Source organism: Myotis daubentonii, chromosome 11 (assembly GCF_963259705.1).
Source record: "Myotis daubentonii chromosome 11, mMyoDau2.1, whole genome shotgun sequence".
In the NCBI taxonomy this organism is placed as follows: domain Eukaryota; kingdom Metazoa; phylum Chordata; class Mammalia; order Chiroptera; family Vespertilionidae; genus Myotis; species Myotis daubentonii.
In genome coordinates, this window is record NC_081850.1 from 81,373,467 (window position 1) to 81,387,027 (window position 13,561).

General features: G+C 65.9%; 2 protein-coding genes across 12 annotated transcripts; one reads left to right on the forward strand and one right to left on the reverse strand.

Moving 5' to 3' along the window:
- Positions 1–111: 111 nt before the first annotated feature.
- On the reverse strand, positions 112–7,860 carry PMPCA (peptidase, mitochondrial processing subunit alpha). The gene is made up of 13 exons (XM_059658519.1): positions 7,709–7,860; positions 6,685–6,887; positions 6,234–6,313; positions 5,944–6,026; positions 5,266–5,360; positions 4,513–4,613; positions 3,781–4,044; positions 3,448–3,540; positions 3,238–3,356; positions 3,059–3,149; positions 2,906–2,968; positions 1,797–1,941; positions 112–1,051 (listed from the first exon to the last, which is right to left on the reverse strand). The coding sequence occupies exons 1-13, from the start codon at positions 7,777–7,779 to the stop codon at positions 882–884; spliced, it is 1,578 nt and encodes a 525-aa protein (XP_059514502.1). The 5' UTR covers positions 7,780–7,860; the 3' UTR covers positions 112–881.
- Positions 7,861–7,884: 24 nt separating this feature from the next.
- ENTR1 (endosome associated trafficking regulator 1) lies at positions 7,885–13,545 on the forward strand. 11 transcript variants are annotated; one of them, XR_009447765.1, is made up of 10 exons: positions 7,885–8,102; positions 8,251–8,400; positions 8,812–8,871; positions 9,559–9,674; positions 9,878–10,276; positions 10,780–10,853; positions 11,202–11,323; positions 11,517–11,579; positions 11,960–12,099; positions 12,585–13,545. XR_009447765.1 is itself a non-coding variant. In XM_059658525.1 (10 exons), the coding sequence occupies exons 1-10, from the start codon at positions 8,033–8,035 to the stop codon at positions 12,685–12,687; spliced, it is 1,287 nt and encodes a 428-aa protein (XP_059514508.1). In that variant the 5' UTR covers positions 7,885–8,032; the 3' UTR covers positions 12,688–13,545. The 11 variants fall into 11 exon arrangements, 7 of the variants coding, with proteins under 7 accessions (XP_059514508.1, XP_059514504.1, XP_059514503.1 ...); XR_009447766.1 differs by having other exon boundaries at positions 12,589–13,545; XR_009447763.1 differs by having other exon boundaries at positions 11,202–11,313; positions 11,895–12,099.
- Positions 13,546–13,561: the final 16 nt, after the last annotated feature.

Sequence of the window (13,561 nt, forward strand, 5' to 3'; positions counted from 1 at the left end):
TGCCCGGGTGCACGGAAGACATTGGGCCGACATGCCCCACCAGGCGCCTGCACTGGGGTGTGTTGTAAAGCAACTGACAGGCCCTGCAAAACAGTCGATTGCAGACAGAAGTAACGCGGACGTGTTTATTTGATTCCTCACCCCCCACGCACACCCCCCTGTACGGCAGAGGCCAGGCTGCCTGGGGTCACAGGCAAGATGACATGGAGACTCCTCTCCTCCAGTGCCCCATGGCCGTGCCAGGACGCTGCCCTCTACACTGTGGTGGCCTAGAACTACCCATGTGGAACCTGGGCTTCTATGGGAACTGGAGTTTGAGAAGCACAAACCTTTCCCTTCTGAACCTACAGCTCCCGTCTCCCACCTTTTAAAAGGCGATCGCCGACCAAGCCCAAGAAGCCCCTCCCACCCTGTGCGCGGACACCTGAAGTCAGAGCCCATCTTCCAGTGAGGGCAAGCGGCTTGGCAATGCTGGGTCAAACAGAAGGCCTATCGGGACAGGTGGCTGGCACGTCCCTGCCTTGTTCTAGAAAATTCCAGTGGCCTGGAACGACCCGTCCTAAATCAAGGGTGAGGACACCAATGCAATTGATGACATGGCAGACAGCCCAGGCGCATGGCCGCGCCGTGAAGCAGGCAGCGTGCCCGGGCCACGCCCTGGCACTGACAAGGCGCTTCGTGGCCGGCACTGGAAGCGGAAGCGGCGGCCGGAGCCTTCTGCACGCTGCCCAGCCGAGGGGAGTGCTGGAGGCACGCCTGGTCCTGAGGGCGCCGAGTGCGGCCACGTCAGCGAGTGCGTTCACCCTGCGAAGCGTCCTGTGGTTCGCAGCGCTCAGTTCTTGCACTAAATTCACCCCCAAAGAAACGTGTGCAAACAGCCTCTACCGGAAGAGCCGGTAGGTCCTGGGCAGGCGCCCGTCCCTGCTGGACAGCGCCGCCTGGATGTGCTCGTAGCTGGGCAGGTCGCTCAGGTCGCCCAGGGCAGCCACCGCCGGCTTCCCGCGCAGCATCTTCGAGGCAACTCGCTTGATGTCCTCTGGCCTCACGTCGCCTGGCACGGGGACAGGGACGGGAAGGCCTGACACACTGTTGGTCCCGGCCTCCAGGCCGCTCATCTGCCACCACCCGGGGAGGGGAACGGGACTCAGGGTCAGGAGCCGCCGTGGGGACTGCCCGTGAGTCAGGGCGAAGGACGGACATGGGCTTGGCTTCGCTTAGCGACGGGGAAGTGCCCATGTTTCCAAATGTAACAGGACGTGCCCCCCAGGAGGAATTCAGAGAAAAGCTGGTGGGTCAGCAGAGAAGGAAGCCCTCCCCTCCGAGTGCGTGGCCTGAGGGAGGAACGCGGCAGAGGCCGCACGCTGAGCCTGGGCAGAGAAGCCAGGAGCCACCCGGCAACGCACCCAGCAGTGCCGGCTTTGCTGCGGAAGATGAGGCCACAGGAAGGTGGAGCACCGTCATTCTCGAGGGCCTGAGGGGCCCCACAGGACTCCAAGCCCAGGGGACACTACAAACGGTACCAGCTTCACACCAGGCGACTCACCTCCCAACAGTGCCGACCTCTGGGTCAGACCCCGTGGGAATCAGAAAGCTAAGAAACTGTCCCCTAAGCCGCACAAGCAAGTAAAACTGGGCACTCGGCAGAGGACGTCCAAGCCCCCTGGAGGCCACGAGTGAGAGGCCAGACACCTGGGGCCGAGACACCCGCCGCCCGCGAGCCACAGGGCCCCGTGGTGAGAGCCGCAGCCTCCGCACACACGGCAGGTCCCTCCCAGCCCGGCCGTGCCCGTACTCACGGATGAGCGCGCACAGCTCGTGGGGCAGCTTCCTGGAGCGGGTCGCCAGCACCTGCCTCCCCACGTCCTCAAAGATCACGGGCCTGGCCTCCAGGTTCATCATGAGCATGGACATGAGCTGCGTCTTGGCTCGCTCCAGCTCCACCTGAGGGTCGACAGCCCGGCGTGCCGTCAGCCAGGCACTCCAGCCACCGAGCGGCTCGGAAGGGTGTCCCGGCCCAAGGTCAGCGCTGAGGCAGGCGGCTCCCCGGTGCCCAGGCCCTGCCCACCGTGCTCCCGGGCCAACGCTGAGGGGACAGCCCAGCTACCAGCTCCTTTCCAGGAGCCCTTCTGACCAGAGGTGAGTGTTACAAGGGAGTCCGGCCCGGGGTTCGAGGATAGAGGCAGCTGGGAGGCAGGTGGCCCGATGGCTCTGGGACCCGACAGACTTCGCCGAGCGAGTCCTGACAGACTGGCTGGAAGTTGTGTCATTTCTAAGTAAAGCAGCTGCCCGTTCAGGACGGGCGCGTCACGATTGCACTTCAGGCAAATTCTGAAGGCGACCTCGGCGCCTCCCGGGGAGCACTGCCTGCCCAGCAGGGCCCTGTGGACCCGCCAGTGACTTCAAGCCCTTCCGCTTGGAGTGACGTTTCTTTCTGCTCAGAGAGGGGCCATGCGAGGCTACAGGGGCCGCAGAAAGTGTGACCTGAGCTGAAGCATGTGCACCGACCCCCAGAGGCACGGGGCCTGCACGCTGGGCTTGTCTGGTACTTGTGCGCATGTGTGCGTGTACACGTGCACAATGCGTGTGTATGTGCGTGTGAAATGTGCTCTTTGTGCCAGTTCTGGGCCAGGAAGTAATGAGGCTTCTGAACACGTAAGGCATCAAGCGCGGGGCTAGAGCCCGAGGAGCTGAAAAGGAGAAGCCAGGAGAGCTGCTCTGACCGCCCGCAGGCGGTGGGGGGACCTGCCTGTGTGCGGCATTTGTCAGCAGAGCCGAGGACCTCAGGCAGCCATAGACGCACGGGGTCAGCCAGGTGCAAGCAGACCGGGTGCCCAGTGAAAACCAGGGAGGCCCCCATGGGACAAGCGCAGCCTTGGACGGGGTCACGGGGTCGGGCCGTACTTACCACATCCACGGTCCCCCCCATTAAAATGAACTCCTTGGTGATGATCTCCACCATTTCTCGAACCTGCGAGGGAGGCATGAGGCCAACGCGAGAGTTGCTTACACAGCTCGCCTGAGACGCCCTGCGGCAGCTGCCTCACCGGCCTGGGCCCACCTGTCTGGGGTCGGCGCTGGCGTGGATGCAGAGGAGGCCCGTGTCCTCGTAGCTGTGGTGGTAGGCGGTGGCGTTGTACATCCAGTGGTGCCTGCGGGGACGGGAGAGACACCCGGAAGGTGAGGCGCCCTCCGCTGGGCGTGTGGCCCTGGGGATGGCGAGGGGCAGGCGCCGCTCACCTGTTGAGCACGTTGAGGTAGAGCCGGGTGAACATGCCCTTGCCGGGCCCGCCAGCCGAGAAGGAGCCGCCGCCGCCCATCATCATGTTCAGCACCGCGAAGGGGATGAAGTCAGCCTCCTGCAGGGAGGACGGAGCTCACAGGGGCCACGCCGGGGCGCACCGGGCCGGGGGGCGCGGGGCCAGCGGGGAGGGAGCCTGCGGGACTCACCAGGAAGGAGCAGCTCTCCAGCCCGATCATGATGTGCGTGAGCTCAGGGAACGGGGCGGGGCCCAGGCTGACCTTGGACATGTCTCTCTCTAGCTGTAACCAGCAAGGACAAACTGCATCAGGCTTCACCAGTGCCTCAGCCAGATGTACCCCAACCCCGCTGAAGCTAACCACCACAGGCACCGGCTTCAAGGACGTGCTGTAGAGACCAGGACGTGTTCGAGGCAAAGCCACGAGTGCAGTTCACCGAACTCCCCAGAACCAACCGAACGAACCCAGACCTGAGGTCACAGAGCGCGTCTATGACCCGAGGCCACGGTCCCCTGCCTGTACCTTGACGACGCCCCCGGTGTACTGCGCTACGGAGCGGTCAACCTCCACGGCGGCCCCGCTCCCCCAGGCCGGCCGGGCGCCCAGGAGGTACTTCCTGGCGCACTCCACCAGGTGGTCGTGCTCGATGCCCACGCCCGCCAGCACCATGCGGTCTGGCGTGTAGTAGTTCCTCAGGTAGGAGTGGAGCACGTCGCGGTCGATCTTCGCTATGTTTTCTGCGGGGCAGAAGCGGTGGAGGCCGACCGTGTTCTCCCGGTAAGCGGCCTGCAACGGAAGCGAGGCGCACGCGTGACAGGGCGCAGGCCCCCGCGTTCCGAGCGCGGCCACCCCGGCGGCTCCGCTGGCCCAGCCGCAGGACAGCCTCCCATGCGTGGAGTGAGATGCCTCCAGGGAGGACAGTCGCCAAGAGCCCAGAGGCTCTCTCTCCATCAGTGGTTCTCAACCTTCTGGCCCTTTAAATGCAGTTCCTCATGTGGTGACCCAACCATAAAATTATTTTCGTCGCTACTTCATAACTGTCATGCTGCTACCGTTACGAATCGTCATGTAAATATCTGATCTGCAGGATGGTCTTAGACGACCCGTGAGAGGGTCGTTCGACCACCACAGGGGTTGAGAACCGCTGCTCTAGATGGAGGGGACGACCCAGTCGCTGTAGGGACGGGAAAGGTTAGAACGCCCCTCCCACCGTCCTGGTCCCGGCCGCACACAGGGCCTCGGAGCTCGCCTCACCTCGTGGATCATCTCAGTGAGAAGAGGCTCCGGGTCAGGCCGCATGCTGAGGTCCTCCAGCTCAAACTGGACAGCCATTCGCGCCATCTCAATCTCCTCCTCTGCGAAGGGCACGAGACAGGCTCAGGCTCCACAGGCCAGCAGAGCTGGGCCGAGCGTCCTTGGTGGCGAACACTGGCCGTCCCCCTGCCTTCCTCTGGGGCAGGCCTGGGGGACACGTGTGAGCGAGGGAGAGCGCCCGCAGCACCACCGGCCGTGCTCTGAGCCCCAGCCCCCTCCGCTGGAGGCACTGGCCCTGACCGGCCGCAGTGCTGTGTGAGGATGTGAGGACAGTGGGTGTGACGGTGCTGAGGCAACAGGCCAGAGAGCCCTGAGCGGGACTGCAGCCGACAGGCGGGCTGCGGGGAAGCGGCGGTCGGACCGGCTGTGACGGCCACGTGGCCGCTCCCGGCCCCGGCCCTGCGGGAGCGAGTCCACCACTTGCAGGGCCCAGGAAGGGAACGGACCAGGATGTTCACAGCCAAGACGCGCTGCTCAAAGGACCAATTTTGCTAACACATCGAAGGGTGAGCTGGTGTCTCGGAGAACCAGCACTAGAACTTGCCCCTCGCCAGCGTTATTTCCGATAAAATTGCGCCAACTCACGGGCAGGTGAGCTGAGGTCTCCAACGATACAGTGCGCGTCCCCATGGGCAGGGCCCTGCACCTCCCAGTGTCCCGCCCCCACCGGCCCCCGGCGGCCTCGACACCCACCTGTGAGCCTGGGGTGCAGGACCACATCCGCCAGCAAGCCCACCACCGTGTCCAGGCCTTTCGAGTCGGCAGACACCGCATACATGGTGGTGTCTCTGGAAAAACCAGCAGCATCGGCCCTGAGGGTGGGGGGTGGGGTCCTGGGGACGTGACGTCACTCGGCGCCGAGGGTCAGCACGCACCGGGCTTTCCCGCCTCGGGCTGGCCACAGGCAGACGGCAGCGCGCACAGCCTGCGCCAGCACCGCGCTGCCCAGCGGAGGGCTCTCTCCAGCACAGGCTCCGCCGTGCGGAGCCCCTTGTCCGTGCCCGCGTCTCCTGTGCGAACTGACTGGCCAGCGGGGGAACCAGCCCCGGTGTCAGGCTTCCTGGCAATCCTTCCCGACTCCAGACCACGTCAGCTGCCCGGCCCCACACTCCCACCGCCCGTGGGCCCTGGCTTCCTGCTCTACCTGTGAGCACCCGGGGACAGGGCTCTTGCGTGCCCAGCTCCTGCCTGGCTCAAGTCCCCTGGCACAGCCTTCGGGGAACCACCTGGCCCTGGGATGTTCCTCTGTGGAGTGTGTGCTTCCCGCCCACGTCTCATCGCCGTCGCCACGGCCTCTCTGAGGGCTGTGGGACCCTGACCACCGAGCCGTTCCACGGGGACGCGCGACAAGCCTGTGCGCGAGCTGGGTACCTTGACGCCTGGCAGTCGCAGATGCCCCCGTGCTTCTCCAGGGTAAGCAGGATGCTGTCCTTGCTGTCGAAGCGGTCCGTGGACTAGGGGTACAAGGAAGGCACCCGCGGGTTCAGCAACCCCAAAACACACAGCTCTTAGCAAAGTTTATTTTTGCTTTCAAAGCAACACGAAATTCAGTGACCTTTTCTTACCATTCCTCGGCCACTTCATAAAGTAACGCCTGTAAAAAAGCACCACTATGTAAATCCTTCCCAATTACCCTCAAAACCCACACACTGGGCACTGACCGAAAATGCCAACTTTTCCAAAAAGTGAGCGATTCCGCTAAGATACTTGGCTTCATATCTTGATCCTGAATTAATGAGAACTGGCAAAAAAAAAAAAAAAGAAAGAAAGAAATTGACAGGTTAAATCAGTTTTCAAAACAGACGACTTACGCGAAAGAAACCTCTTCAGTTGACACTGTGAACACGACTCCACAGGCAGACGGACGGCGTCACAGGAGAGGGCCCGCTCCCCACGCCGCTGCGACGGTCCCACAGCCACAGCGTTCGTCTGTTTATGGAGCCGCGTGTGGTCGGCGGAAATCTCGGGTACAGACGAGAGGAAAGGGGAAGAGCACCCCAAACGGCCAGGTTGGCACCGCGTGCGCCTGTGCGTGGACGGAGCGTGCTCCCCCCGGGGACAGAGCCTGCACCCCCCCACACAGAGCCTGCGCCCCGCCCCGAGGGCACGTACCTCCCACCGTGCAGAACTGCCCGAACTTGCTCTGGGAGGCCACGCGCAGCCCGTTGTCCAGCGTGGTGACCTTGGTCTCGAACTTCTCCTGGCCGTCCGCAGTGGCGAACACGGGCGTGGGCACCCCGGGCAGGGGGGCGGAGAGGGGGACGCTGGGGTAGGCGCCCCCACTGCTGAACTGTCTGTCCCCGGGGGCCCCAAACCTGAAACAGAGAGGTCGCCGGTGACAGCAGAGGGAGTGGGGGGCCGTGGGCTGCGCCCCCTCGGGAGGGTCCTGCTACCTCTGGGGGTCGGGGAGGCCGGGGCAGGCCCTTCTCCTTCGGGGGTCTGACCGGCCCGTGCAGGTCAGTGGTCACACCCGCCCGCAGGACCGGCAGCTCGGCCTCCAGCCCGTCGCACCCCCTCACCCCGGTCCCGGTCCCGGTGGCGGGCTGGCTCCCCGAGAACGCGCGGCTCACCGGCCCCCAAGCTCCGGGGTCGCCGGGCCCCACCGGCGGCCCGTCCTCTCCGTGGAGACGCCCCTCCGAGCGGCCCCCTCCTTCCCCCCGAGTCAGTCTCCGCCGCCATCGCGACTGGTTTCACACGCGCCGATGGCCGACAGCGCCCGCCGCACGGGAGCGGGCCCCGGGACGGCCCACCTGCCCGCCGCCGGATGAGCGCGCCGGGCGGGGAGCGGCGGGCGCCGGGGCGGGGGAGCCAGGTGTCCGCGGGCTCCGAGGGGCGCGCGCGGCAGGAAGGGGCCGGCGGACACGACGCGACCGGGGCCCAGCCCGCCGACCGGGAGCGGAGGGCGGGAGCCGACCCCGCGGCCGGGACGGAGCGGCGGCCGGGGCTCCGGGCGCGGGCCCGCAGCGCGGGGCAGGGGGGCGCCCCCGGGACCTGGCCGGAATCCCGCCGCCCGAGCCCGCCCGCCCGGCGCCGCGTCTGGCCGTCGGGGGACCAGAGGCCGCGGGCCCCGAGGGACGCCGGCCCCCGGCCGAGCCCCCCCGGCTCTCCCTGGCTCCCCGGCCGGCCCCCCGCTCACCTCAGCCGCGAGCGGCCCCAGGCACGCGAGCCCCGCAGCAGCCGCGTCGCCGCCAGCACCACCGCCGCCATCTTGGGTCTCCGCCCACCGCTTCTGGCGTCACTTCCGGCGCCGCCCCCCGCGCCCCGCCCCCCCAGCGCCGGCCCCTGCCGTTCGGGCGCTCGCTTCCGGTGCGCGGAGCGGAAGCCGCGGCGAGAGGCTGGGAGCGGCGGCCGAGCGGCGGGCGACGGGGGCGGGGGACTCGCGCCGCGGCCGGGGCGGAGCCGGAGCCATGGCGCCGCCGCTGCCGGGCTAGGGAGGGCCGGCGCCCCCGGGCCCGCGGCGATGTCGGGCTACGCGCGCCGCCCGGGCGTCTCCCCGCTGTCCCGGGCCCGCAGCCTCGTCATTCCGGACGGTGAGCGGCCGGCGGGCGGCCGGGGGCGGGCGGGCGGGCGGACGCCCCGGGCTCCGGGCCTCCGTCCGGGCGGCGCCGAGGTCCCGGTCCCGGGGAGCGGCCGCGGGCGCGGCGGGGCGCGGCCAAGTCGCTCTCCTTGTTGTTGCAGCGGCCGCGTCCTCCGAGCGCCGGGCCGGGCTCCCCCAGCTCGACTGTGGGCGCCCCCGCGGCCGGGACCCGGACCCCCACCTCCTCGGCCTTCGGCCGGCGTTTATGTGCTATGTGCCCAGCCCGGTGCTGGCGTCCGTGGGAGACACAGGTGAGCCGAGCCGCAGGGACCCGGCCGTGCCCGGCGCTGCGGATACGAAGGTGGAGAGAGTCCTGCGGCTGGGAGCTCACCGTCTGGTCTTGGGGAGACCCTCCCCCCAAAAAACAGACAGTCCCGATGTAGGATGGCAAGTGCCCGAGCGAGGGAGGGAGGGAGGGAGGGCGCGACTGGAAAGCCGCCGCCGCAGGCAGCGGCCCGCCTTCCTTCCCCCATTGTCCCCGGGCGTGCGGTGGTCACAGCGGCCCGCGGAGGGGCCGCCGGGAGGCACGAGCGCCCCACGGAGCTCCAGGCCTGCGGACCTTTCTCGGTCCGGGCAGGTCCCCCAGGCCCCCCAGGTCCCCGGCCGGAGAACCGCGGCACGGAGGCCGTTGGGGGCGCTGTGACCGCGGGGTGTCTTCGCAGATTTTGTCCGCGGAAAGGGGAAGGGCACCAAGCCAGGAGCCCAGGAGGTACACTTTGGAGGTAGAGCACCTCGGTAATCCCTCCTCTCTGCCCAACTCGAAGCTCCAGGCTTACGCCCGGGCAGGGCTGTCCCGCCACAGCACGGGCCTGCCGAGCGCACCTGTAGCCGCCAGAGCAGGTGGGGTGGACCCCGCGGGGTGGGTCCTGGCCCTGGGGTAGGAGGACGCAGGGTACACCCTGAGGCGTGAGGGACGGCCGGGAGTGGGAGGGCGGTCACTCCTGGGAGTCTGAGAGGCCCCGGGGCTGGGCCCGGCCAGCATCGCACAGGGTGGCGCCGGGCTCGGGCGATGGGTGGGCTGGGCGATGGGTGGGCTGAGAGGGCCGCAGTGTGGCTGGCGAGGTGGTGGGGAAGCGAGAGGCAGGGAGAGGAGGAAAGGGGTGGGTGAGTAGGGGAGGGGCGGAGGCGGGCGGTGATCCCCAGCTTGGGGGCCTTTGGAGCTGGGACAGCCCGGTGGGAGTGCAGGCACATCCTCACCCGAGTGGCCTCTGTGCCCGAGGTGTGGGAACCGCGGGGTGGGGTGGGAAGGAGAGGAAGTACCCATGTCACGGGCCAGCGCTGAGCTCGGGCAGCGACTCGCGTGGCATTCCCTATTTTAGGTGGCGTTGTGTCCGGGAAGAGAAGTGAACAGGGAGTCCCCTTTGGACGAGCTTGAGGCTTCACGCTTGAGGTCTTTGTCGCTATTTCAGATGAGAAGCTTGCGGACCTGGAAGAGGCAAACCCGTTCTCCTTTAAGGAGTTCCTGAAAACCAAGAACCTCAGCCTGCTGAAGGAGGACGCGGCCAACAGCCGGCTCCACGCGCAGGTCAGCCCGGCCGTCCCCGCTTCACGGCAGCCGCAGGGCTGTCTCCTGATGGCAGGCTCCTGGGAGAGGCCGCTGCTGGCGGGAGAGCGAGGCGGGAGCCGGGTGGGCCGGCGTGGTCGGGCAGATGGCGCCTCTGAGCTGCCTGGGCGTCAGGAAGGGCCTGGCTGGCTCCGGCGTCTGAGCCCCGCCCCTCCCGCCCTTAGGAAGCCACAAGGCACTCCCTGGGCCTCGACTGCAGCTCCCCGCCCCCCCAGCCCATGGGCTTCGGCCTGGACTTCCAGCAGCCGTTTTTCGAAGACCCAACGGGGGCTGGCGACCTCCTGGACGAGGACGAGGACGAGGACGGGTGGAACGGCGCCTACTTGCCATCCGCCGTGGAGCAGACGCACTCGAGGGTCTCGGCCAGCGCGTCGCCCTGCAGCACGTACATCTCCTTCTTCAGCCCCTCGGAGCTGGCAGGGCCCGAGTCCCTGCCTCCGTGGACACTGAGCGACTCCGACTCCCGAGTCTCTCCCGTGGCGAGTCCCAGTGTAGACTTCGCCGCCCACGGAGAGTGTCTGGGGGACAGGCACCTTCGGTCGCTGCAGATCAGCTACGAAGCAGTAAGTGAGGGGCGGCGCCGGCACGGGGAACCGCCGTGTCAGAGCGGTGTTCTTGGAGAACACCTGAGCCTCTGGCGTCCTCAGGGGCCTGGGTTTGGCTCCAGGACAGGACCGTCTGCACAGCAGCCTGCTCCCTCGTCTCCGTGGGGCGCGCTCCCGGCTGCCGGTGCCGCGGGAACAGCGGCCGTGCAGGGCAGTCGGGTGCGGCTGTGCAGGAAGGGACCAAGCAGAGTGGGGACCTTTGGGGCTGCCCACCGGTCGGCTTCAGCGTCTTGCGCAGTGCTCCAAGTAGAGGAAAGTCTTAGTCTGAAGCAGCCTGCAGACGGGTCACATGAGCACACTGGAGTCCGGCCCGGCCCCACCTGATACCCGTGCTCTGCAAGGTCCGGGGTGGACTCCAGGGCACTTCTGCTGACCGGGCAGTTCCAGGCCACACCGCAGCGCACAGACCCCTTCTGCGGGAGACCCGCTGAGTTCCTAACCAGGACTTCCTCTCTCTGCAGCTGAAAGACGAGAACTCGAAGCTCAGGAGGAAGCTAACGGAGGTGCAGAGCTTCTCTGAGACGCAAACCGAGATGTAAGCCTTGAGTTAGGGCGTGCCAGGCGGTTGACAGGAGCCACGAGCCGTGTACTGGGGCTGGGGCTGGGGCTGGGTTCTGTTCTGTGTCGGGCCTTGGCAACAGACACGTTTCCCTGCTGTGTCCGTGTATTTTAAACGTCCCAACCGAGCGGCAGACCCCTAAGGGCCCATGGCTGCGCTCACTCAGACCCCGCTGAGGGTGTCGCCTCGCCTGCGCCTCACTGACGTGGCTCGTTCCGAACAGTGGGCACTCGTGGCCGTTACCGAGCCAACCCGCCGAAGTGCCCCTAGAAGCAGCCCCGGAATTGGCCGCAGAGCCACGGTGACACGGGTGTTCTTTGCCAGGGTCAGGACGCTGGAGCGGAAATTGGAAGCAAAAATGATCAAGGAGGAGAGTGACTACCACGACCTGGAATCCGTGGTCCAGCAGGTGGAGCAGAACCTGGAGCTGATGACCGTACGCACGGGTGGGCAGGGCTGTGAGGCGGCGGGTGTGTCACTAGCGGACCCAGGCTGCCCAGGTGGCCGCAGCAGCCAGCAGGGGCGGGGCTGGGGCACAGGTGGGGCCTGCCTGCGGCGGGAGCGGCCAGAGTGCTGGGCGAGGGCACCGTGGGCACTTCACCTGCCGCTGATGCTCTTGTGTTGTGTCTCTGGTAACAGAAACGTGCGGTAAAGGCAGAAAGTCACGTCATGAAGCTGAAACAAGACATAAGCTTGCTCCAGGTAAGCGGAGGCCCCGAGCTCCATGCCTCTGTGGGTTCAGTGACTCCAGAAAAGACACCAGAGGGCCTCTGATGGGCTCTTCCTCCCGACGGCGGGCGGGCAAACTCCGTGCAGACCAAGGCCCCGGCTCAGTCTTCCTCGGCCCGCTCCCCGGGCCGTGGCCACCCTGGGAAGCGTCCAGTTTTGTAGAATTTCGGTCCCATGGGCGACTGCCCAGGACAGACTGGAGCAGAGGGGCCCGTTGGGAGCCCCGGCTGGGTGGGCCCCTGGTGGGACCGGGCCCTCTCCTCTCCCACGGTGCCCTGTTGGCGTTAGGTGGACAGCGCGTGGCTGCTCCCTGTTGACCATAAAACCCCTTCACGGCCACGCCCCCACCCCAGGCGCAGGTCTCCAACTTCAAGAGGGAGAATGAGGCCCTGCGCTCGGGCCAGGGCGCCAGCCTGACGGTGGTGAAGCAGAACACAGACGTGGCCCTGCAGAACCTGCGCATGGTCATGAGCAACGCGCACGCCTCCATCAGGTGAGCGGCGGGAGGCGGTGGCGGCTCGGGCCATTTCAGACGGAGAGCGCACGCGCGCGCACAGTGCGGGGCCCAGGGCTCAGGGTGGGGTGCCCCTGATGGGCCCGTTGGCCGGAGGTCAGGTGTACGCGCCAGCAGGCTCCCCCGTTCTGTGTGGCGATGGCTGTTTCTACTTGAGAGGCACGGGCGTTAAGACAAATTCCGCCCCATCCCGTGTCCCCCCGCCCCCACAAATTGCTCAGTGAGCTCCTGGGAGACAGCAGGGGTCACAAACAGTCCTCACGCTCCTCCCACTGGCTGCGCTGCGGGCAGCGGGGTGCACAGCAGGGGTGCTCTAGTGGGTGGGGTGCCCACGTGCTCACGGCGAGGCCTCTTCGGGGGAGACCCGAGGCCTGGAGGACCCGCGCTGGTGTCTGGTCTGCTGGTCCCTCGTGTTCTGTTGATCAGGGGGGTTGCAGTTCGTGATGCCAGTGTTTTCCTCGTAGGCAGCTGGTTTCCGGAGCCGAGACACTGAACCTTGTTGCTGAAATCCTTAAATCTATAGACAGAATCTCTGAAATCAAGGAGGTCGGGGAGGAGGAGTCTTGAGAAGCTTCTAGCTCGCAACTCTGTTTACAGCCTGCAGTCTCCGCTCACGGGCTGTGAAATGCCATTGTGTCTTTGAATACGCAGTCTCCCAGTAAAGCTGTTTATCACGAGATGCTAATTCAGGACTGAGAACAGTGTTATTAGCCTGCTGCAGCGAGGAGCGGCCGACTAGCGAGCGTCACTGAGGTTTCTGTCCATGCAGCCCGTGCTCCTGGGCGAACCCCTGCATTGAGACCATGACCCACTGGAAGGCGTGTTTATAAAAGCCACCCATGTTTTAAGTGCTGAACATGGAAACAGCAGTTCTGTGATACGAGTCTTCCATTCTTATTACAGAACGTTCATTCTAAGTTCGATCGATTGTCCTTGATTTCCCACATAAAGGAAACACTAAATGAGCCGAAATGGAATGACTGCCTTGGACAGGGCTGCGTGCCTTGTTGCCTTTGCTCAGTGCCCCGGCTCAGCCCACCCTGCAGCCTTCCCAGGGCACCTGCGACTGGGGCCTGAGTGGGCAGCCGGGTGGTTGGATGCTGCTGTCCTGCAGGGACCAAGGTGGGCACAGACTCTACACTGTGAAGCCGCTGGAACGCACCTCTTTAGGGGCCTGGGGTTTGAACAGTGTTGGATGGAGGGTTCTGATACATGTTCCAAGCGGCCTTTGTACAATGAAGTCGGATCCAGAGGACGTGCAGAGCCTCCCGGTAGCAGAGGGCTGCTGCTGCTCCAGCCCTTCTGACGGGGGAGGCGTGACGTGCACTCAGTGCCTTGTGCTGTTTTCCTGCAGATGTTATTTTTTAAGATAAATGTTCCCTCCTGTTCAGATTGACAGCTTTCTTAATAAATTCTAAATGCACATGTTCGGCCCTTTTTT

Bases quoted from the DNA above. Each gene is read 5' to 3' on its own strand.
- PMPCA (XM_059658519.1), bottom strand. From the start codon at position 7,779: ATGGCGGCGGTGGTGCTGGCGGCGACGCGGCTGCTGCGGGGCTCGCGT. The intron at 4,614-5,265 runs GTGGGTGTCGAG...TGCCCTTCGCAG, and splicing joins CCTGCACCCCAGGCTCACAG to AGGAGGAGATTGAGATGGCG. The intron at 3,150-3,237 runs GTGAGCGGCGCC...CCGTCCCCGCAG, and splicing joins TACCTCAACGTGCTCAACAG to GCACCACTGGATGTACAACG.
- ENTR1 (XM_059658525.1), top strand. From the start codon at position 8,033: ATGTCGGGCTACGCGCGCCGCCCGGGCGTCTCCCCGCTGTCCCGGGCC. The intron at 8,401-8,811 runs GTGAGCCGAGCC...GTGTCTTCGCAG, and splicing joins GGCGTCCGTGGGAGACACAG to ATTTTGTCCGCGGAAAGGGG. The intron at 12,100-12,584 runs GTGAGCGGCGGG...TTTTCCTCGTAG, and splicing joins AACGCGCACGCCTCCATCAG to GCAGCTGGTTTCCGGAGCCG.